The sequence below is a fragment of the Lepidochelys olivacea genome, assembly GCF_965140295.1.
Source record: "Lepidochelys olivacea isolate rLepOli2 genome assembly, chromosome: 4".
In the NCBI taxonomy this organism is placed as follows: domain Eukaryota; kingdom Metazoa; phylum Chordata; order Testudines; family Cheloniidae; genus Lepidochelys; species Lepidochelys olivacea.
This window is the reverse complement of record NC_140414.1, coordinates 91,344,258-91,369,436: the sequence shown is the minus strand read 5'-3', so window position 1 is coordinate 91,369,436 and position 25,179 is coordinate 91,344,258. Positions and strand designations below refer to the sequence as shown.

The 25,179-nt window shown below is 41.0% G+C and overlaps 1 protein-coding gene across 8 annotated transcripts in view; it reads right to left on the bottom strand.

The window, feature by feature from the left end:
- MTUS1 (microtubule associated scaffold protein 1) overlaps positions 1–25,179 on the bottom strand; it is a 202,678-nt gene that overhangs the window by 13,504 nt on the left and 163,995 nt on the right. For 6 of the 8 annotated variants that reach the window (XM_084627576.1, XM_084627578.1, XM_084627577.1 and 3 more), the window contains 3 exons: positions 20,910–20,976; positions 1,359–1,573; positions 219–324 (listed from right to left, as the gene is read on the bottom strand). In XM_084627576.1, coding sequence (XP_084483702.1) covers positions 219–324; positions 1,359–1,573; positions 20,910–20,976 — 388 coding nt within the window. Of the gene's footprint in view, positions 1–218; positions 325–1,358; positions 1,574–20,909; positions 20,977–22,020; positions 22,256–25,179 lie in introns of those variants that run through there. The other 2 variants (XM_084627582.1, XR_014711532.1) reach the window with 2 other exon arrangements.

Sequence of the window (25,179 nt, the reverse complement as noted above, 5' to 3'; positions counted from 1 at the left end):
TATTTTACATACAGGAATAACTAAGACTATTGAGTCCCAAAATGAGAACTTCAGCTGATTAACAGTTTCAAAGGTTATCATCAGGAACAGCGGATATTGAATGAATAGGTTGGCTCTCAAAAAATTAAAAATCATTTGACATTTCTTAACATGCAGAACTGTTAGAGAATTATCTGGTAGTGTATGTTCCACTTCATGAAGGAACACAAAGCACTTGCCTGAAAGAGATGATTCATATTCCTTTTTCAGCTTATCTATTTTTTCTGCATGGCTGTTTTCGAGTTCTAACTTGAAGTTTTCATGCGTAATGTTTAAGTTGTCCACCTGCAAGATGATGGTAAGATTTAAAAAAAAAATTTCCTATACAACTATGTAATTCTTAAGGGGGGGAGGGGGGGAGAAAGTCACCTAATACATTTCTGCCCCCTTTCACCAAGTAAACAAAAACGTGTCCTCCTAAGGGAACCTTCTTTAAACAAAGCCTAACTAAATCAATCTTGGAAGGTGCCATGAATGTGAAATAAACTGTCAGAGCAACAAAGTTCTGAAGCTAACAGGCCCCTCACTTAGAATATCTCCAACTTCAGTTCCCAAATCAAATCAAATCAAATCAGGTGACTGAACTAGAATGTCCCGGCTATTCTCAATTGTTGCAACAGCACATAAAATGGAGTATGTAGCACTAAGGGTATTTCTACAGTGCAAAAAAGTGTGTTCTTAATTTGGATTAAAAAATCAGGGAGGGCACAACTTTTTACTCAGGTTAGCAGCTCAAGTTAAACCTATAATAGAGCCTGGGGGTGAATTTGAGCTGCTAACCCGAGTTAAAAGCAGAGATAAATATAGTCTAAGATAGCAAGAAGTAAACCATGAGCAGTGCTTTGTAGGTGGGAAAGACTTGACATTTGATCAAAGCAGTGAGGTGTTTAACAGGCTTAATGCTTTCAAGGTGGCAAAGGTATCAAGTAGATCAGTTTTGCTGTATCTCAAAGCTTTAAATGACCATTAAGGCTCCAGAAGCCCAACACGGACTTTAAACACATTTCTAGTTATCCTATGTATTTTAAGTACTCCTTTAATATTTAAGCATTGGAAAACATTTTAGAGACACATTTTGTTAACAAGATCAAGTTGAGTTTAATCTTAGATGAAGGTAAATCATCTAAGTGGTAACATTATTAGAATAAAAACATGCTTGTTTTGAGACTTGTTTACCATAGAAAGGAATGAATTATTGGTAAAGCACATTTGCTGCCTGTTAAATTGTACAAGATGAAACTTGATGTAGCTGGGTTACTAATCTCTCAAAGAAAGCTTCAAAAGCCCCAGAGAACTCTTCTAATTCAAATACCACAGACCTGCTCTTGGAGTTGTGCTTTATATTTTTCAGCTTCTTCAATACAGATACTCTGTAATTTCTCACACTCTCCAGTGTAAAATTGTTTAAGTCTTTCCTCCAGCTCTGTCAGATCATTTTGATGTTGCTGATTTAGCTTCTGCACAAACCCTTCATAAGCAGCTTGTAATTCATTCCTGTCTCTCTCCAATTTCTCACAGGCTGCAGAAGTGGTTACTGAAGATTTAAAAATGAAGAGTCAGTAATTTGACTTGTTAAATCCAATCATAATTTCAGAGCTTGTCTACATTATAGGTACTAAAGATAGCAGTGGAAATTCCACACAGCAGGATTATGACACAAAATATTATTTACTTGTAAAAAGAGTGCCACCTCTAAGGCTGCCTAAAGAGGCAATCTGCTGTCTGTAAGAGTTCTTGAAAGTATTACAGTGACCATTCAGTGCCTCTCAGGCTGAGGGTTAAGTTTAGAGTTAGATGGCAGTGTAGATGTAACCTATGTTGGTAAAACTTACGTTGCTCAGGGGTATGCATATTCCACACCCCCTGTGCAACGTAAGTTACACTGATGTAAGTGCTCATGTGCCCAGTGCTATGTCAGTGGGAGAGCTTCTGCGACAGAACTTCTGCGGCTCAGGGGGTTGGTTTTTTATGCCAATGGGAGAGCTCTCTCCCATTGGCATAGAGCCTCCTCACCACACATGCTACAGCTCTATAAGTATAGATGGGGCCTTAAGATCAGAAAAAAAGGGGGGGGAAAGCACTTCATGTACAGTTAAAAAATGACTGGTTCACAACAGAAAATTTATCAGTGACATGTTTCTCACTACAGAGACTGGAGTGCCCTAATGAAGATCTTAATTGGATTTACCACTTTACTTAATTGGATCTTATTTCACTACTGGATTCCTCAAACTAGTATGTCAGTTCAAACTTAGCTAATTACTTTTTCCAAGGTATAAACTGAAATCCTAGGTCCCTAAAGATGAATACCTATTTAACATGTTAATTACACAGAGATAATAGACCAGAGAAAAGCGATTTCTCCACATCATCATCAAAATGCTAGTTGGACAAGCTTCTGTATACTCAAAAAGAAAAGGAGTACTTGTGGCACCTTAGAGACTAACCAATTTATTTGAGCATAAGCTTTCGTGAGCTACAGCTCACTTCATCGGATGCATACCGTGGAAACTGCAGCAGACTTTATATATACACAGAGAATATGAAACAATATCTCCTCCCACCCCACTGTCCTGCTGGTAATAGCTTATCTAAAGTGATCATCAGGTTGGGCCATTTCCAGCACAAATCCAGGTTTTCTCACCCTCCACTGCCCTTCCAGTGTACCCACTATTAGCCTTTCGTCCCCTCAGAAATCATTAGTAACATTCTATGAATCATTTAAGATATATTTTCCAGCAGCTAATATGCAGTTTCCCAGCGACCCATGCATTACCACGATACCAAGCCTAGCAATGGGTGTGTAAACTATGTTTTCCAAGAAGAAATGAAACAGGAGTAAATTGAATTTAGAACATACATTCTTGTGTACTTTCAAACAATGGAGTACTGCATTGCCAGTTATGCTCACTGTTACATGACTGCTTTAGCCAGTTAATCCAGGATTTTTGAAACTCATAGTATATTAGGCTACATTCTAAAGAATAGAGCAGAAATACAATAAGATTATTATGAGATAGTTGCAGGCAGCATGGAGAATGGAAAGCAATCTTTTAGAAATACAGAATGTTTCTTAATGTTTCCATTAATCCAGTTTAACAAAGAACTAAATTTCTTTCCTCCCCCTCCCCCCATTTAAAAGGTACTTTGAACATCTGCTTTCCATTCAAGTATCTATACTTATTAATTCTACCACAGCAAATCTGTATATAAATGTTCACAACTCAGAGCAAAAGGGCACATACACCCCCCACACACACACACACACATATGCACATTTTTCTATTGGTAGCATGACCAGCTGAACAAGCTCTGCCATATAAACCGTCATCTGCATACAAGTAGCATGATTATAAGGGAAAATAAAGTAGTACATTTGAGTCATGGCAGCAGAGTATAGTCTGGATAGCGAAGGCTGACCACTGAATACCATTGGATAAGGTTTCATTTCCATGCAGTCTCAAGGCTTATTAAAGAAAATTAAAGGCTTATCTAAGCTATTTAAACAGAGACCTAGCTAAAAGGATACTATAACCTTGGATTAGTTGGAGGCAAGAATTTTATATCTTACTCTTTGGCTATCCCTCAATGCAAGGATGATGTCTGCCAAGGGGGTTCACTGGTGAGTTTTTAAGTGGCTTAGGAGCCCAATTTGTGCCCTGCAGATTTTCCCACAGAAGTGACAGGTGTAATCTTGGGGGAGACAGTTGTTGGTGTTGACTGTTGTGCCCTTTCTGCGCACACACACACATGAAGAGAAATGGAAGTGATAGTGTATAGAAAGTATACTTGATTTAAATACCTTCCTTCCCCAAAAATTTGTGCTCTTGGCAGAGTGTGTAACAGCAGCATGGGAGTTACAAGTTTTTATACATGCATTATATGAAATGCTTGTCAGTGTCACAGCTTTGCTTGAACCATGTGAAATAAGTTGCAGTATCTTAGTCAGGATCCCTAAAGTGTACAACTAGTCCAACTACTTCAGTATTCCAATCAGAATGCCTTGAAGTTCTGTAGCTGTCATATTGCTACATCTTTACAATTACCTTTCATTCATCAAGAGCAAGGGAGGTTGAGTTACTGAATGATTAACACTTGCACTCTGGTTTTAGGCACTGTATCCATTTGGAATTCTGCAAGCAGGGGCAGGGAGTTATATGGGCCTGTGGTGCCCATGCTGCTGGCGGGGAGAGGGCTGGGGGGGACTCTGGCCCCAGTCCTGGGGCAGCCTGCCTGCACCCCAAACTCCTCATATCCAGCCCCACCCCAACCAGAGCCCACACCCCACCCCTTTGCCTCTCCCTGAGCCGCCTCCTGCACCATGAATCTCTCATTGCTGCCCCCCCCCCAGCCCAACCCTCTGCCTTAGCCCTGAGCACCCTCCCACATCCCAAAACACTCGTCCCCCAACACCCCAACCGTCTGCCCCAGCCCTGAGCCCCCTCTCACACTCCAAACCCCTCAGCCCCACCCCATTAATTTTGTTATGTGCACCAATATGCAGGTGTGTGTGTGTGTGGTGAGGGGGGTGGACTTGGACCTGTTCTGGGCACCACCAAAAATTAATACAAACCTGCCATCCCTGTCTGCAAGTGAACTATGAGCGAAGCCACTGAAGCTTTGTTATGTAACAAACAGTTGTGTAAAGTGAGTATTTACATAAATTAGCCCCATCTTCAAAAGACTTGAACAGTTTGCCAACTCCATTCATCTGCCTGGGATGGTTGCTGATCAGAATTCATTTTTAAACTGAGCTTTTCACCTTCAAACAGACATTGCCACACACTCAACTGAAGATGATCTCCGTGTAAGCTTGAAATCTTGTCTCTCACCAACAGAAGTTGGTCCACTAAAAGATACTACCTCATCCACCTTGTCTCTCTAATATCCTGGGACTGATATGGCTACAACACTGCATAATTTCCCCAAATGGACAAAAATTCCTGACTATTGCTTGTAACTGATCCTGATTTCATATGCTATTTTAGGAAGAAAGTTGTCATTTAACAGCATTAGGGTTCTTTTAAATCTGTCTTTATTCCTCCTAAGTTACAATAGCCCCTTCCTTTGGAAATGCAAGTTAAACATTTGAATTTTTATCAATACCATGTCAGCTGAAAGCCACTGAATATATTTGCCTGGCATAGTTCTGTATTTTGAGGGAAGGGTAAGTAGTGATGGTTACTATCACTAAAACAATACAAAGGAGCAGGCAGAGAGCCAGCGGATAACATCACTGGTACAGCTACATGCAGAACTCTGATCTCCGTTTATAGCATGGTGGTGAGAGAGATAGCTATGAAGCAGTCATTGCTAACATGGATTATTTAATTTGAGAGCATCATAGCAAAGTGTTTCAAATGATCCATTGTGTTGGTTCTTCCATTATTTTTAACACCTATCTCGTTTCATTATTTGAATGGTCCAGATTATTCATTTGTCTCTACTGTCTCTAGGTAAAGAAGCTGCCTTCACTTGCATATTAACAAAAGCATCCATACATTGCCTTGGGGACATAGCGTTTTAAACTGCCACCTCAAGTATTTTGGACGATACATACTGTTTAATAAAACAGAGGAAGTCAAAGAAAACCCCCAAACCTTTAGTGAATAGCCACATTAGTTCTTGTTCAGTCAATTTGTAATTTGGATTTAAGAGAGGATCGTAGTACTAGAATTCAGGATGTCTGACAAAAAGTAACCTTGAGATAATCCACAAATGTGCATTTGTGGAAGATGTTTGAATGAATGAGATGCATACCATAGAGATCCCACATAATGCAACTTCACTTTATTTCCAGTGTCCAAGGAAGAACTGTTCTAATTTGTATAATAGAGTAGGAGCGTGTAGGTTTGTGGGCAGGAAGAAGGGGCAAGATAGGCATTTATTAGTCAGTAACAAGAAACATGACAGAAGCTTACAAATCAATCTCTACCCCACACAGAGAGTTTCATGTGATTTGAGTTGAGGCACATGATGCATTTTCACTGCCACAGCTGGGATAACAGTCAGGAACCTATTTGCCAACACTGCAGTGATTTAGAAACAAAATACCTATTTGCTATATATGTACCTTTTGTGTTTGCTTTTTGCAAACCTTCATAGGAGTGAAGTTTTCTTTACATAGGTTTTGTGAAAAAAGTCTAGGATTTTGCTGGGTTCCTTACCAAAAATAAATTTAAGGCAGAAGCAGTGCAGCAGCCATCCTAAAATTGACATACCTGATAGAAGTGTTTGCTTCTGAGTGGGTAGAGATCTTAGCCCTGCAACCCCTCTGAAAGGTAGGTAACAATGAGGGATAGAGTGGGCACCTCAAAATACTGGGCTCTTCACAAGTATGAACTGGAGGCCTTGATAGAGGAAGCATTTACCAGGATGTAGAGCAGCCACCCCCAGAACAGCAGCAGGAGGTGGAGGGGAGTGGGTGCTCTTTCCTTGAAGAACTCTAGGATTTTTCCTCTGCTCAAAGCGTGGTGAGGGAGGTAACATGATCTTGGAAGAAGGGGACTCCCAGCGGCACAGCGTGTAGCGCTTAGTGAAAACACTGTCTTTGCCAACAGGAGAGCTTAACCCATCAGCGCAGGCTCTTCACCACCCCGAAAAGCAGTAGCTATATTGATGGGAGAAGCCCTCCAGGTGACAAAGCACCATCTACACAGAGAGTTAGGTCAATCTGTCACACAGGGGCAGGGATTTTCCACACCTCTGAACTATGCGGTTATACTGACATAAGTTTGTAGAATAGACCAGGGCAGATGCTGCCTGTTTTACTTGGATGAGAAAGGTGAAGGCTAGCCTCTCTCAGGCTACAATGTTTTCAGTCACAGTAATCCCTGACTGTTGTCTTGAGAGAATCAACAAAATGCCTTCTCCATTTTAGAGGAACAGAAGTACCATATAATCAAGGTGATCAACCAAGGTAATAATGCATTGAACAGTGCACATGAAACAGTGTTTCAAGCAATCCACTGACTGAAATTTATCAAAAATTTAAAGCTAGTAAATTCTTAAAAAATTAAGTTGTTTGACAACAAGACAGGCAAGATTCAAATTGTTTGGGACTAGTTTGCACAGCCCTATTCCCTACCATGTTAAAACACGATTAAAAAGCATAGAATTCTTCAGAATATTATCTGGCAAAAGTAATAAGGGCACACTGTGAAAAAGAGCCAATTATTTCCCCAGCCTGACCTAGAAAAAATTCTTTATTAATTCAGACACTCTAGGAGAAAAGTTTGTTCAACTCAAATGTTTTGCCTATTCAAATGGTGTTTAAAGTTAGCTTTGAAGAATACATTTTTCATTAACTGGAGGATGCTCTCTTTTGGTAGAATAAACTTCAGCATTAAAAATAAATAAATAAATGCCCATTTGAGCTTTTCCTACACTTCACAGCCTCTTACCAAGTACACTGCCTGAACAAGTGCATGCTTCACAATTGTCATCTCTCCTTCCCCCTCCCCCCAACATAAAGCACTTCCCACCACAGTTCCATACATCAACCATGCTAACATATTACATTCAATAAAAGATTCAACTATGCATGGTTACAAATCCACAGAGCACAGATGTAACCGTAGATAAATGCCACAAAACCCAGAGAAGAAAGAAAGTGCTTTCCATTTATCCATTAAGTTAGTTCAATTTCATTTGTAACATTAAGGCAATTTTTTTTAAGCCTTGGAGACATAGCAGTTACTATAGGGAACACTATATTTAGCAACTAGAAGGTAGTTTCAGATAGACAAATCTAATGTTTGCTGCCACTTAAGAGTGCCAATCACTCTCCACAATTTTCCACACCCCACCCATTATTATAAGGGTACCCATTATTATACTCATTATTATATTATTATAACCCCAATACTTTAGTTACCTAGTATTTTCCCATTATAAAACAATCCTTGCAACTTTTTTTTTAAACGAACACTCATACCTCCGTTGTTCACAGCAAGCTTTTCTTGCCCCTTACTTTCACACCACCCAGATCCAGTACACATCTCCAGCATTGTATCCTATCCCTTTCTGAAGCATTATGTGGAGAAGGAGTTTCCCACCTCCTGGAGGTCAAAGAGACAGGCTGGGCCAGGCTCCCTTCAGCCACCATCTTAATCTAGCACTCACACAAGTAGCTCATCTGCTCCACCTCTAGGATAACTGAGGGTCTGACTCTTGAATTTTTAAATGTTTGGGACTGGCAATACTGTAAAGTAAACAAACAATTTGGCTTTATTCATAACATCTTGTTTCCAAGAAGGGAGCTGGGAAGGAAGCATGAAGCTCAAGAGCATGAGGAGCCTCGTATTCTGTTTACTTATGGATGTTTCTGCCAGATTTTGGCAAGAATTGGTTCTGCTACACTTCCTCATGGCTGTATCCCATGGGGTGTAATAAGCTTTGGGATATGGCTACTGTTTTTGAACAGTGTTTCTCAATTAGTGGGTCATGGCTCTCGGGAGTCACAAAAGGCAACCAGGCAGGTCACAAGGCATTGAAAATATAATCTAAAGAAAATATTAGACCCCCTTTTCCCCCCACCATTTAAGGGTAAGCACTCTCTGCCAACTCCTCTCTAAACACATCCAAATCATATAAGCTTATTACGGATACTTCCCCTCCCACCCCCCACCCCTTTTATAGCAAACGTAAGGGAGATGTGAAAGTTTGCTTCATATAAGGTGTTGGCAACCTGAAAAGATTGAGAAATGCTATCTTGGAATATCAATCCCAAGGTTCCAACTAAGCATTACACACACTGAAGTGTTTTCAGGATGTTCCCTTTCCAAATGAATATTGCTTACTAGAGGTGAAAAGTGAATCGGATGATCTGCAGCAGCCATTATGGATTTTACATTAAGAAGGTGTTCTGAAAGCGAATGACTCTTCTTCCTTACACAGAGATTCAATTCATGTTTTCAGTGAAAATAATTCAAATAATAAATGCTTACAAAAGAATGTACTGGATCCCCACATTATAAAATCTAGTTTGCCCTCCATATATATCAGACCATAATAACTGAACTTATTCAGCTTTTGTGCCTAAGTCATAGATGTTTTCATGCAAGTATTTTTCAAGCCTCTCTTCTGGTCCCAGTAAGAGCCAATATAAGCACAGTTTTAAGTATATTAATTAATTATATATGAATTGATTGATTAAGGACTAAAAGCTAGCAAAGCTAGCAAAGTTTTTGACACGGTCTCCCACAGTATTCTTGTCAGCAAGTTAAAGAAGTATGGGCTGGATGAATGCACTATAAGGTGGGTAGAAAGTTGGCTAGATTGTCGGGCTCAACGGGTAGTGATCAATGACTCCATGTCTAGTTCGCAGCCGGTGTCAAGTGGAGTGCCCCAGGGGTTGGTCCTGTGGGCCGGTTTTGTTCAATATCTTCATAAATGATCTGGAGGATGGTGTGGATTGCACTCTCAGCAAATTTGCAGATGATACTAAACTGGGAGGAGTGGTAGATACGCTGGAGGGCAGGGATAGGATACAGAGGGACCTAGACAAATTGGAGGATTGGGCCAAAAGAAATCTGATGAGGTTCAATAAGGATAAGTGCAGGGTCCTGCAGTTAGGACGGAAGAACCCACTGCACAGCTACAGACTAGGGACCGAATGGCTAGGCAGCAGTTCTGCGGAAAAGGACCTAGGGGTGACAGTGGACGAGAGAAGCTGGATATGAGTCAGCAGTGTGCCCTTGTTGCCAAGAAGGCCAATGGCATTTTGGGATGTATAAATAGGGGCATAGCAAGCAGATCGAGGGACGTGATCGTCCCCCTCTATTCGACATTGGTGAGGCCTCATCTGGAGTAGTGTGTCCAGTTTTGGGCCCCACACTACAAGAAGGATGTGGATAAATTGGAAAGAGTCCAGTGAAGGGCAACAAAAATGATTAGGGGTCTGGAACACATGACTTATGAGGAGAGGCTGAGGGAACTGGGATTGTTTAGTCTGCAGAAGAGAAGAATGAGGGGGGATTTGATAGCTGCTTTCTACTACCTGAGAGGTGGTTCCAGAGAGGATGGTTCTAGACTATTCTCAGTGGTAGAAGAGGACAGGACAAGGAGTAATGGTCTCAAGTTGCAGTGGGGGAGGTTTAGGTTGGATATTAGGAAAAAGTTTTTCACTAGGAGGGTGGTGAAACACTGGAATGCGTTACCTAGGGAGGTGGTAGAATCTCCTTCCTTAGAAGTTTTTAAGGTCAGGCTTGACAAAGCCCTGGCTGGGATGATTTAATTGGGGATTGGTCCTGCTTTGAGCAGGGGGTTGGACTAGATGACCTCCTGAGGTCCCTTCCAACCCTGATATTCTATGATTCTATCAATTTTATGATTTTGAAACCAAAAATCATTTTCTTCAAGAAATTATGGTCATTTACTGGTTTACTTTACTTAATTCCTATGAGAATCCACTATTGTGCCAGATTTATAGGTACTCAGAGAACTCCTTAACAGGCAGTAACCAAAAGCAAGACACTAGCATAGTGAATTAGGTATATCTTAATAGGTTTGTTAATGGGAATGAGAGGAAATTACAACAGCAAGTACTTAATATGAAATTACATGTTTGTACATAATATTTAGTTGCTGTTTTGAAGTTTATTTTTACATTTAATGCTGAAATGTGTCTTACCTGAAGACTTCTTTCTACCTTCCTTTGACCCACACAAGTATGCTGGATCCAGATGTGCTCAATTTTTTTTCCATTGGGTAAAAAAATCCTATAGCATAATTAATACTTTCTATGAATTTTAATTTTTTGCTCAAGCTGAGTGTGATGCTGTATATAAGAAAGGTAACCATCTATATCACTGTTACACAATTTCCATAAATTTATACAAAGCGTATCATGTAAGATGTCAATGGAAAAGTTAGGCTGTCAAATATGATTATGCTGGCTAAATCAAAGTATCATCTTTGAATCTGAAATTATGAATATTGTCTATGTACTTGCATCTTACATGTGTTGTGTTCCTGGGTAACACTACTCCCTGCTCCCCGCCAGCCCCAACAGAATTTATATCAAGGCCAGATAGTTATTTTGATGGTCAATTCAGGACACTCGGCTCACAATAGGCCACTGAAGAAATTCATACTGCCCAGTAAGCCTTTCCTGTAGATGTCTCAGAAAGAGTATGAGCAATGGCTGCCTTTGAGAGTCAAAGCATGTAAGGGTACATGATATTCTTGTGTGACCCTGGACTCATCTTGGGCCAATAATTTTCCATGCATCTGGGTTCTGGGCTTTATTTGAGACTGTAATATTCCATGCACATGGCCGAGGATATAAAAAGGCATTTGAGACATCTTCATTTCCTGCTTCATTTCTCTGGTCTGGATTTCTAACAAAGAAGCTCTAAACAAGGACTGATGACCCCCAATCTGTTTGGGTGATTCCAGAGAGACTTTTGCAAGCTAGCAATTTATTCCCACTGCTTCAAACCTGATTTAAGGACTTTGCAATCACTTGTATGTATATGATCTAGTAACCATTTATAACTCTTCTTTTCTTTTATTAAACCTATAGTTTTTTAGGATTGGCATATGTGTGGGCATTGGTAAGATCAGAGTTATATATTGACCTGGCTAGGTGGCTGGTCCCTTGGGATTAGAAGGATGCTATAACTGATGAAATTGGTTTTCAGTAACCACTCATCAAAAATTCTAGTGTCTGGGTGGTGAGCCAAGGGTTGGAATGCCCAAAGAGACTGCATTTTTAAGTTCTTGCTAACCACTGTGATTATACAGATGTTCACTTCTGTTACTGGCTTGGTATAGTCTAATGACAGAACAATCACCAGTTTGGGATGAGTCTGTCCTATTGCTCAGCAGTCTATCCTGATTTTGGCATCCTCAGCTGTGACCAACTGAGGCACAGTGACGCAAGCTTTTTTTTTTTTAAAAAAAACTACAGAACACCCTTTTAGTTTAATAAGCTAAAATTGTTTAAGCTACTTTTGTGGCTGCTGGTACACTGAACATTAAAACCAATTACATGTTCTTGCTGCTCTTGGACCCGCTGAGATTAGTCATGTTGACCAAAATCATCTTGGCCCTCATACATGGGCAATTATGTTCAAAGAGCAGGTGTTGGAATCCCTCATGCAAATAGAGAGCCTCAAAGGAGGTCATATATTCTACTGTCTTCTACCCAAGGCATTACAATGGCAGTGGCAGTTGGTCAAGAGTGCATCAAGCGTAATATGGGATGAAAAGAGGGAAAACTCAGTGGTCAGCTCCTGGCAAATTACAGACCACAAAAATCTCTGTTAATTGAAACACCTAATAAAGATGTTTAAGATCCCCTGGTAATGTCCATGTGTTACATGTGAGTTAATATAAAAAGAGCACTGAAGTTAACACAGCGATCATCATTTCAGAAGTACCATTATGTACTTCGGTATCATATATAGGGCTTCGTGTGTCATGGAAGTCACGGACTCCGTGACTTTCCACGACCTCTGTGACTTCTGCTTTGGCTGGTATAGCTGACCCCAGGGCCACCCACAGCCAGCCACACTGGTGCTGCTGCAGCATCCCTGGGACCAGCTGCACCAGCCGCTGCTTGGGCGGCCCTGGGCAACTGGCCCCAGGGAGTGCCTGAGCAACAGCTGGTGCACCTGGCCCGGGGGACTGCCTGAGCAGCGGTCCTGGGAGCAGCCAGAGCAGCGGTAGGTGGGCAGCCCCCCCCACAACAGTTGGTGCCACTGGCCCACGCCCACCCCCCCAAAGCAGCACCCCTCCTTCGCCAAGATTTAGTCAGGAGTGTATAGTACAAGTCACGGTGAGGTCACTGGCTGCGAATTTTTGTTTATTGCCCGTGACCTGTCCATGACTTTTACTGAAAATACTGGTAACTAAATCATAGCCTTAATCATATACAATTAAAGTTGCTTAAAAGGATACATTGTTTAATTGAACATAGAGTTATTACATATACCTATATGCATTTTAACTTGATTTTATCAGAACACTCCTTGGTCTTAGTCCCTTCTTTTATTAAAAGGGGAAACAACTAAAGTTAGTTAGGGGAAATATTTTTTTAAGAAGGGGAGCTACTGATGGGGGGGGGGTCATTTTTCATGAACAGAATAGTTTTTAAAAATGCCCTCATCTGACCAAGAAAGAATCCCACAAGTTGAAGATTTTGTGAATTCTGAAAGATCTTTGTGTTTAATTATAACATTTGTATATGCTGTCACAAAACAGACTCAGATTCTCAAACTTCAGTAGCGTAGAACCCATCTTAGGAGATATTGTGAATGGAAAGGAGGTGGTTCATGTGACAGTGAATGGGAGGGTTCCACAAGGTAATCACGTATCATATATAAGACAAGTACAGCAATTAATTACATAGGAAAATATTAGGAAAATAATTAATGTTCTTTTCATACAACGTAGCAACCAGCAGCAAAGGGAGCCAGCACCATATGTCCAAGCAGTTCTCTATGGACTGTTAACAAGTGCTTGGTGAACCACCAATTGAGAAAATAAATGCTTTATTTATCTGCTACACTATTTTGCAGAACTTGATTAAAAGTTACTTTTGTATTTTAGGGCTTGTCTACACTGGCACTTTACAGCACTGCAACTTTCTCACTCAGGGGTGCGAAAGAACCCCCCCCTCCCCCGAGTGCAGCAAATTGCAGCCCTGTAAAGCACCAGTGTAAACAGCGCGCCAGCACTGGGAACCACGCCCCCAGTGCTAGTAGCTACGCCCCCCATGGAGGTGGCTCTTTTAGAATGCTGGGAGAGCTCTCTGCCTCGACAACACAAGCCACGTTCAAGCACTGCCACCGCAGTGCTTTATCATTGCCAGGGTAGACTAGCCCTTAGGGTATGTCTACACTGCAATTAAAAGCCTGCATCTGGCCCACGCCAGCTACTTGGGCTCAAGGCTGCTGTTTAATTGCAGAAAATATGTCCAGGCTGGAGTCTGGGCTTTAAGACCCTGTGAGGAGGGAGGGTCCCAGAGCTTGGGCATAAGCCGAAGTCAGAACATCTACACTGCAATTCAACAGTCCTGCAGCCTGAACCCCATGAGCCTAAGTCAGCCGGTACAGGCTACTCACACATGTCTAATTGCAGTGTAGACATACCTTCAAAGGTTTAACTTTTCAGTTGATGGCCAAGTTGATCGAGTTACTATTTATAGCATTAACAAGTGCCTTTGCAAGGAGAATACCATTATTCTGAGTATCAAAACAGATTCACTAAATTCTTCACTAAAATAATGCCCTTTTTATCCCAACTTTAAAAGGTCCCTTGTTAAGACAAATCAGCAAATATGAATTCTAAGAGAACACAGTAAACTGCCATAGAGTAACTGTGAAGGACAAGATTTCTATTAAACACCTCTTACTGTACAGGAAGTATTCAAATAGTCCTCCACATCAGACACAAAGTGTTCCTGAGTTGCAATTTTCAAAGGGCCAATGATAATGTTGAGTCAGGTTTATCCCATACTATTTTGGAGGAGTATTGCAGAGGAGGCGGTCTTACTCAGTTGCAGACAGAAGAGTAAGCGAAGATATATCTTTTGTATTTGCAGGTGAGCTGCATATTTCAAAGGCAAATTAACCCAAGTAAGATTGTTTATTTGTTATATCTTGTTCCAATATATGTTGTATTACAGGTGAAGAAAAGTTAGCTTGCACCTTTAGCTTGTGTACTGAAAAAAAGAAAGAAAGAAAAGTGACGTGATAACTAGTTTAACATGACTAATCTGGGTCCTTGGAATGAAGAGATCTATATTTTAAGTTTCAGTGTTTAGGCTTTCAGGCTGCGATTTTCAAAGGAGGCTGAGTTAGATACCCAAATTCCACTGAATTACTACTCCTTTGACACCTTAGAGACTAACCAATTTATCTGAGCATAAGCTTTCGTGAGCTACAGCTCACTTCATCGGATGCAGCTGTAGCTCACGAAAGCTTATGCTCAAATAAATTGGTTAGTCTCTAAGGTGCCATAAGTACTCCTTTTCGCAAATACAGACTAACATGGCTGTTACTCTGAAACCTACTCCTTTGAAAATCCTAGCCTAAATCTCCATGCCCACTTCTCCAGAAACACATTTAACTGCTAAAATTGTATAAAAGGGGGAAAAAAAGATATGTACAACAACCATCCCCTACATGAAAGCATGGAATAGTCCATCCACCAACAGTGTAGTTAGGAAACATTGCCTCTTAGTATTATGAGTATCACCACCTGAATACCTTAATTAAACTGAAATTACCCTGGAAAAGAGAAAAAGGACAATCTAGAATATAGCAGTTTGCTTAACAAGCTCAGCAGCCAGATTAATTTGGTATTGCAAGACAAGTAAACAGGCTAAAGATAAATTAAGTTTTAAAGAAGGAAATTTAAGGCTCAAAGTTTTGTTGAATGTATGCTGCAGGAGTTTTAGTTGTTTGTGGAAGATGACAGCTGTCTAAGACAAGACAACACAAAGTTTACATACCACATTAAACTGCTTGGTTCCTCTTCTACACTGCCAAATTTAAGCTAGGCCCTCAAACCATGCAAATTTTAAAAGTGTATTAACGAAAAGTGAGCTTACGACTAGAACTTTGAACATGTGTCCATAATGATCATATCTGTCCAAAATTGAGAATCTATCGGACTATCTTTGGCTTTCTAGTTCTAAACTGTGCTTGTAGCATCCTGCATATCAGAACTTCGAATACTTATCTTAAAGCAGCCTAAGTGAGTCTTAGTGTAGTTCAGCTCTATCGACTGAACAAATCAGCTTTCCACTACTACCACTGTTAGTGTTAGTGGACCATAATATCTTACGAGTGTTGCTCATTCACCTCATCCACAAGTGCTGAGTCCTGACTTTCTCAAACAAAGCCTGTTAAAAGCCAGAAGACTTTGAATGTCACGCTAGTTTTCCCCTGTAGGTTTTAAATCCTTTCCCTTTCACATGATTTGGGCGGGGGGGGGGGGAATGTTTGTTTTCTTAGACCTGCGTTATGTACAGAGTCACTTTTTAATTCAGGAAGTTGCATTAAGGTATGCTTTGCTGAAAGTAAGATTTAGCCACTGTGATGTAGTATCCACCCTACACAGAAGTGGAAGGGGTTAAGGGAGGCCCCGGGGTCCTACCATATCTTGTCCCCAGGAAGGAACAGTGGAGGCGAGTCCTCCAAGTGGCACAGTGAGGCTCCATGGAGTGCAGCCAATTAGAGAAGGGCTACAGGGAGCAGCCAATCTGGGTCCAGCAGGCCCATATAACAGGAGCTGCAGGGCGGAGCAGGGATGGTCACTGCAGGGAGACCAAGGAGTGAGGACTGTGTTCCTAGTAGACTGCAGGAAGGTAGCACCTTGGACAGAAAAGCTGTTGGCAGGGACTGGGGGAGCAAGAGGGAGCTCCTGATTGGCTGCTGTGACTGGGTAGCTGAATGCCCTGAGGTAAGGGCGAAGAAGATGCTGGGGCTGTGGGAAAGCAGCTCAGGGAATTGTAGCAGCATTGAAAGAACGTAAAGAAGCACAACAGGAAGCTGCCATCTACAGGGTCCCTGGTCTGGGACTCAGAGAAATGGGTGGGCCCCACTCATCATTGAGGAAGTGGCTAGATTATTGTACAGTGATACCTCCGACACCTGGAACGGGGGGGAACAGAGACCTAGCCAGAGGGCTGAGACACGAAAAGGACGCGGTGGTTCCTGAGGCTAAGAGAGTGGCTGCAGATGGCAAGTCAGAGCAACGGTGTGCAAACTGCAGACGGTGGCATTGGCCTTGAGCTAATCCTCAAAGTGACCAGGAGGCGGCGCCAGCCCAGCAGTGAGTGGTGCACTCTATGACAGGCATCTTCCAAAGGTAAGTGAATCAAACAGAGCTTGCAGTTCTCTGATACTTCATGGAAGTTAACACTCTGGATGTCACATGAAGACCAGGAGGAGTAAGAGTAATGGAATGATGTCCCTAGTGTAGCACTCCCATAGTTGGTAGGGGGATGGAGTACTGAAGAAACAACATTTATGTGGGAAAGAATGTTTAACAATCCCGTACAACATTATACATCAAGATGACTCATATCTGAAGTTTTCCAATCACTACCCATCTGTCATAAATATAAAGGGAAGGCTAACCACCTTTAAATCCCTCCTGGCCAGAGGAAAAACCCTTTCACCTGTAAAGGGTTAAGAAGCTAAAGATAACCTCGCTGGCACCTGACCAAAATGACCAATGAGAAGACAAGATACTTTCAAAGCTGGGGGGGGGACGGGACAGGGGACATAAGGTTTTCTCTGTTGGTGTGTTGCTTTTGCCGTGACCAGAGCAGGAATGCAGGTCAGAACTCCTGTAAAGAGTTAGCAAGCAATCTAGTAGATATGCATTAGATTCTGTTTTGTTTAAATGGCTGATAAAATAAGTTGTGCTGAATGGAATGTATATTCCTGTTTTTGTGTCTTTTTGTAACTTAAGAGAATCCCTCTAGGCAAAACCTATGTTTTGAATCTGATTACCCTGTAAGGTATTTACCATACTGATTTTACAGAGGTGATGCTTTTACTTTTTCTTCAATTAAAATTCTTCTTTTAAGAACCTGATTGCTTTTTCATTGCTCTTAAGATCCAAGGGTTTGGGTCTGTGTTCACCTATGCAAATTGGTGAGGATTTTTATCAAGCCTTCCCCAGGAATGGGGGTGTAGGGCTTGGGGGGATTTTGGGGGGAAAGAAGTTTCCAAGTGGGCTCTTTCCCGGTTATATTTTGTTAGATGCTTGGTGGTGGCAGCAATAAAGTCCAGTTTGTACCTCGGAGAAGTTTTAACCTAAGCTGGTAAAAATAAGCTTAGGGGGTTTTTCATGCAGGTCCCCTCATCTGTACCCTAGAATTCATAGTGGGGAAGGAACGTTGACACCATCTAAAAGGAGTACTTGAGAATGGGATCTGAAGTCTGTCTTCCCAGCTAGAGACCAACCAGACTACTAGTAGTCATAGGGAGGCAGCTAGAGCCTATGGGGAGAGTCATCTGAGAAGGAGACAACTACATAAGGATCCTTTTTTTAAAAATGGTGATTGGGGAAAAAAATAGTCTAGTTTTGTCCTCCCAATCCACTTTTCCAAACTAGTTTTTACCATCCCTAATAAAGAGCTATGATGATTAAAGAAATTCTCTTAACCAGGTCAGTAGGCAAATGAATGTGATGGGGAAAGGAGGCTGAAAAGGTATGTGAATGGAAGGACAGGGTGAGAGACTGTTTTTCTTTTCTGTAAGTTTATCTGATAGTCTGTCTTAACTTGTCTCTTGACATGACACCAGTTTTTGAGAGTTGTTTGTATGAAGCTAAAACTCCAGTATTAAGAGTTTCTCAAGAGCTGGTCTACGCGACAAAGTTAGGTCGGATTAACTACATCGCTCAGGACTGAAAAATTTCACACCCTGTGCAATGTAGTTAAACTGACCTAAGCTGCAGTGTAGACACAGATGAAGAATTCTTTTATCAACCCAGCTACCACCTCTTGGAGAGGTGGATTTACTACAGCAACAGATGAACCCCTTCTGTCGCTGTATTAAGCGGCTGTACCATAGCGGCACAGCTGCGTCACTGTAGTATTTCTAGTATAGACATAGCCTTATTTTGGGAATAGGGCTCTTTAGTGTTCATGAATCCTAGAAGGGTAGGACTGGAAGGGACCTCAAGAGGACCATCCCTGACAGGTAAACATTGTCTAACCAGTTCTTAAAGACCTCCAGTGATGGAGATTCCATAATCTCCCTAGGGTGGAAGAAATATATTTCCCTACTAAGCAGTAGGAAGGCTAAAGACACATGTTGACAATTCTACATTGTACGAACCCATTAAAGTTTGCCATTTTATATTGAATTTCATGCAAAAGATGAAAAAGGAAATTTGAAATTAAAATTTCTGGCATTTATTGGCCAAGATTGCACAGACCTTACACTCAATTCAAAGGCATCTCTCTGTCTTTGACCACATCTGATCAATTTCAAAATTTCAGGGAAAATTCTAGGCTTCAATGGTTAGAGCCATGTTAATTTGGGAGGAAATCAGAACAAAAAGGGTGGGGAAATGGGGGACACAGAGCCCCTCCCATCTAATTAACACAGACACAGCATCAAGCTGCTTTGCAATTGTCTATAGGTCAAACTGGTTGATGCACCCATTAACATCTTTGAGCATAACAATATTCCTGCTCATCCTCTCAGACGACACCCCAGATGGCACTCCCAGATAGAAAGAATAATGAACAGTAAGGACAAAATGCAGAATAGGGGCACGCACACAGGCCTTGGCATCAGGAGAATAGGGCATCCTGATATGGAGGCCCCCAGAACCTCTAGCATGAGGGAAAGGGTGGGGAAGTTGCAGGAAGTCTCTGAAAGAGGGGGGCAGGAAGATGGCAAACAGGGAGCTGAAGGAATGCATGGAACCCCTGATGTGTGCAGTAAGCTCAGCAGACAAACTATGAAGAGAGCAACCCCTGTGTCTTCTATTGCACCTTTGACTCTGCAGTGCCTAGCTGATGAAGTTGTGTGAAGAGTATCCTAAGGGCAGGTGTACACTTAAAACACCATACCCAGGCAGCTGCACTGCTGAAGTGCTTTAGTGAAGATGCTTCAAGAGCACTCTCCTGTCGGCTTAGTTAAACCACTTACTGCCAACATAGCGCTGTCCACTGGCAGTTGGGTTTGTATAAAACTATGTCGCTCCCGGGTGGGGATTATTCATTATTAAGCCCTGATCTACACTACAGAATTACTTCAGTATAACTAAAAGTAAAGGGCAGCAAAGAAAGCATTTGCTCAATTGTGTACAACACAAAACACCAAAGACACACTGTTGCAGAAAGCTTAATTACATTTTTTTAAAACTAAGTTAGATATAAGCAGTTGTGACAGATGGGGAAGCCATTTCCTGACAGTTAATGGTTGGGGAGAGTCAAAGGGCCAAGGAAAACTAAGCTCTTAACTCAGTTAGATAGTAGCTGCCAGCAAATGCCTAGCCTATCAGTCACAACTGGAAAATAAGCCTTCAGTTAATGCTGTTGCTGCAAGTAAGGAGAGCTATACACACAGTTAACTTTGACAGACTATTTACAACTTTAAGTCCTATTTTCACGGTGTTGGAAAGTAATGATGATGAAGTATCTGAGACTAACACACAGGTGATTTCTGTTTTCAGAATGCTACGGTTATCACAATAAAAATGTGCTGATACTGTGTAAGTATTAGCTTCATTTGCCTCAACTGCAGTTACATTTTCATTTCACACACAAATATCTGAGCAAAATACCACTCTAAGATCAAGGCAAAACAAACGGACGTCACCATTAAACACAGTTAAATGCAGCTTCAAAGTTGGCAAAACTATCCCTTGCGCATTACAAGTTCATTTTCAATATTATAGTTGTCCACGAAGATAAGTTCTCAAGCATTTAATCTCATGAGATTTATGGCATTTCCTTCTATTAATTTTACACTCATTTGCCACAAACCAGTAAAGAGAAAATATAATAGATTTATATGGCACATTTTAGTTTTAATCAACTTTTGCCCGAAAGTGTCTGTAGAAACAATTTACAAATAATTTAGGTATCAAACAGGAATATGCATACTGTAAGACATCCTCCCCTCTTTGGAAAGTGAACTTTTTGGTCATCAGATACACGCTTCCTGAGGAGGCCCTACAGGCTTAGTCAGATCAGCGCCAGGAATTCAGTGAACCTGGGGTCATGCTGTCAAGACTCCAGAGTAATGCAGCGTTAAAGCATTTGAACAGAATTCAGCCAGGGAATTAATGACTTCTGTTACAATACCATGACATCTGTCTTTACAAAACAACTCTTGCTGCATTTCCTTCCCTCCCCCCCTAAAATTGGGAAAATAGCTTCTTACCCAGCTCTCCTCTAAGGTTGAGGAATTCTTGAGATAGCTCTTTATGCTGTTTTAGTGCTTCCTCCCTCTGTAAAAAAAAGAAGAAAAACACATTTGGTTACTAGTGTTTTGAATAGAACACCTTCCAATAATTAACTCACATTATCTGCAGGAAAACAAAAGGCAAGAGTGAGAAGCCAAGAAATGAATCATTTAGGGTAACAGCTTTGCTGTTACAAACACACACATGTTCCTTAGTTGTTATGGAAGTTATTCTTTAAACAGCCTCCCTAGTTTTCCCAAGTTAACAATCCAATTAAATCTTAGTTTGCAGCAATTAAATGATTGTATTAGGATTTTTCCCGCCCTCATGGGTGTAACTGTATATTGACCCACAATGTTTCAACTAATGCATGCATAGGACACATGATGCATGCCTCTTTCAAACACAAACTTAAATATTTATGCTAAGATCTTGTCAGCATATGGACTTTGTGCTGAATGTAAACAAAGCTAAACTTTGCTAGAAGCTCAATCTTCTATGAAGGAAAGGTAAAGCCCACTTTTAAACTATCGCCATTTTTTCATTAATAGATTTTATAGGTTCAATGACAGCTAAAATACTCAGATTTAACTTCTAGCTTTACAAAAAACAGATTAGAATTGAAAGAAAATATATAAAAATATTGAAAGTGGTCTTGGCATTCAGGAAGACTAACTAGAGCTTTTTAAAGCAAGAATCAGCTTGTTATTCAACTTAAAAGCCACGAAAAAAACCCGACTACCTCCTTTGCCCCTTATATTCTGCCCACAACTGAAAGACCGCCTAAAAACCTGAAACTAGCTGCTGCATAGAACAGAGTTTAAGAAGCAGATTCAAGAAGGACAATTCACAGCATACATAGCATAACTACATTAAAGGTATTTCACAGCTCAGTGTTCACTTCATGAACAGAATCCTCCAGACGCAACCACTGCTGTGGAGAGCATAATGTTGCAGAGATCATAAGATTCAGGCTTTCCAGTCAGGAATTGCTTGCTGCTGGAGCCATGTCACCTTCCCTGCAGTCAGCCACTGCCTAAATTCCCTGACATTCTTCCAGAAAAGCACTATAAAACAAATAGTGATTACCCTTGTTGCAGCACATTGAGAATAGAGGCACATTTTGCTGCTAGAGCAGCCCATTTTCCAGCTTCTGTGTCTCCACTTCCACCCTGCACATCTAACAGGGTATACAGGTGGTACTGGCAACACCACACACCAAACTGGTCTGGCTAGATACAAGACACTACTAGGAAGGGCTCCATTGGACCTTGTCTCAGCCTTACTTCAAGCTTTGCAGGTTACCGTACTGCTTGTACTGCTCTCTCCCACCAGAGGCAGATATTGCAGCTTCTGCACTTGGCACAAGCAGTCAGTGATTACTTAAAGCCACAGCCCTTCATTTATGAAAAATGAGAAGCAGACCTTAGACTGATCGATTGCCACTTACTCAAATATCAGCTGGTTCAGTAAAGGAAAATCTGACCTTCTCCATGGATAATGGAGTATATTTTTAGCTTTCTGAGCTAGATATACCAGGCTTTCACTTAATTTGTACACACAAAAATAACTGACCTGAGACCTGAACTGGACAGAAAAAACAAAATAATGCACCAGTGAGAATGCAATGTAAACATTAAGTTTAACATGATGATGAGTACCCAAACTTGCATTTCTAATGACCCCATCACTTGCAACAAGCTTCACTGTGAACATTGTCTCCTTTCATAGAATCATAGAATATCAGGGTTGGAAGGGACCCCAGAAGGTCATCTAGTCCAACCCCCTGCTTGAAGCAGGACCAATTCCCAGTTAAATCATCCCAGCCAGGGCTTTGTCAAGCCTGACCTTAAAAACCTCTAAGGAAGGAGATTCTACCACCTCCCTAGGTAACGCATTCCAGTGTTTCACCACCCTCATAGTGAAAAAGTTTTTCCTAATATCCAATCTAAACCTCCCCCACTGCAACTTGAGACCATTACTCCTCGTTCTGTCATCTGCTACCATTGAGAACAGTCTAGAGCCATCCTCTTTGGAACCCCCTTTCAGGTAGTTGAAAGCAGCTATCAAATCCCCCCTCATTCTTCTCTTCTGCAGACTAAACAATCCCAGTTCCCTCAGCCTCTCCTCATAAGTCATGTGTTCTAGACCCCTAATCATTTTTGTTGCCCTTCACTGGACTCTCTCCAATTTATCCACATCCTTCTTGTAGTGTGGGGCCCAAAACTGGACACAGTACTCCAGATGAGGCCTCACCAATGTTGAATAGAGGGGAACGATCACGTCCCTCGATCTGCTCGCTATGCCCCTACTTATACTTTGCTCTCACCTGTACTATATTAGAAACATAATACAGTTGTACAAAACCATTCAGATATTTTTTTTCGAGTTGCAACTACACAAACATCTATGGTAGTTAAATTCAAACATTAACACTGCCATACTTAAAGCCAAGGGATGGGAAGTGCTCACAGAAAACCCCACCTTTAGAATACATTTATTTCTCCCGTTTATTCCTACTGCAAATTAGTTTAGGACTCTTGATAAGAAACTCACTTATCAGATTACCTAATTAGAGGAGAATAAAGGAGGTGGCAAATATTCCTTCGAAATCTGAAGAGTGAGTGAAACTATGAAACATTGGTCTTAAAGACAATTAAAGCCCAAAGGAGTTAGACGTAGCCATTAGTTAGGTAGCCACTCATTTAGCATTAAGTGCAACATCTCAGCCATCTCCTAGTTTGATCACACAGCTGTAATGCCTAGTTTGTTCTTGAGTAAAGAGTGTTTTTTCCAAAAATTGTCAACTCATACGGTGTAACATTTGGACTTTTCAAGCAAGTCCTTCACTGGCTATGCGTCATATAAAGACCTACCTACACATTCTCTTCAGATGCATTTGCCTATATTATAACAATTTAATTACAATAAAAAAAGAGATTTAGCATATGAAGGTTAAAAGCTGCCTTAAAACACATCGTCTTTTGATGCAAATGGAAAAAAAAGTGAGGTTACTACATTGAGCCTAGAGGGAGAGGATAAAAGTATTGCTGATTAAGTCTGCTCCTCTTTAGTTTAAATCAATTGAAGGACACCTATACATGATCCTGAACTATAGGGCTGGCCCTAAATTTAGAGAGATTATGTACTGAGCAGACTGGCACAGCATATGTCTTGATATGTCCTGTCTTAAAGGCAAAAAAGGTGCAACTTTGTCATTTTAGCTCAATCAAGTTAGCTTAACTCAATTAATTGAAGACTCCTCTTAATGCTGGTTAAGACTCATGCTAACATATTCAAAGGCTTGTTAGAGGACCGTGTTGTAACCTCATATTAATAAGCATTAGGAGGGGTTTTCTAACTTGATTGAACAGAATTGAAAACCACATTTTCTCCCATCAAGACTAAACCATAGCCATAGGTTGCTCTTTAGGGTATTAGAATTTCATACTTGTTCAAGGGAATTTACCAGGATGCAGTTTTTCCTCTGGAGAAGAGTGTGAGGAAAGGATGAATCATAGCACTGTAACATCAGTGCCCACTACAGATATACAGAACTGAATGAAGCAGTGAATACTGCAGAGTTTTTATTATCTAATTAGATCTCACTGTAGTACTGTGTACATAGTTAAGTACTATTTACTATCATTTGTTGAACTCTACAAACTAAGACAGTCTATCTTGTGTTTTGTTTCCCCTTTTCTGTTTAATTGTCTTGACACAGTTTTCCATAGCCACCTTCAGGATCCTTGTTCTCTTCTGAATTAAATTTATACTTGCATATATTTGTTCTGTGATTATTTTTCAATCTTTCAGTGTTTGTTTTTCCTCCTCCCTGCCTCCAATGTTACAAACTTCTCATTTGTAAAACTTCACTCCAATTCTTAGTTAACCTTCTTTAACCCTGCTTGGGTTACTACCCAATTCTTCTTTCCGGCTACTTTCTTCACCAATGTTCTTCCTTTTTACCTCCATAGGTCTCCTAGCTCTCTGGGTCCTTTTCTTGATGTTACTTCCCTTTCCGCTCCCTTTACTGGTGCTATTTGACTCCTCATCTCCAACCTGGCAGTTTTTTTTTCCCCCCAGCTTCCCAAAGAGACTGAGGGCAGGTCTACACTTAAAACACTGCATTGGTGCATCGGCACTGATGCAGCTGTGCTGCTGTAGCACTTTAATGAAGATGCTCTAAGCTGAGGGGAGAGAGCTCTCCAATCAGCATATTAATCCATCTACCCAAGAGGTGGTAGT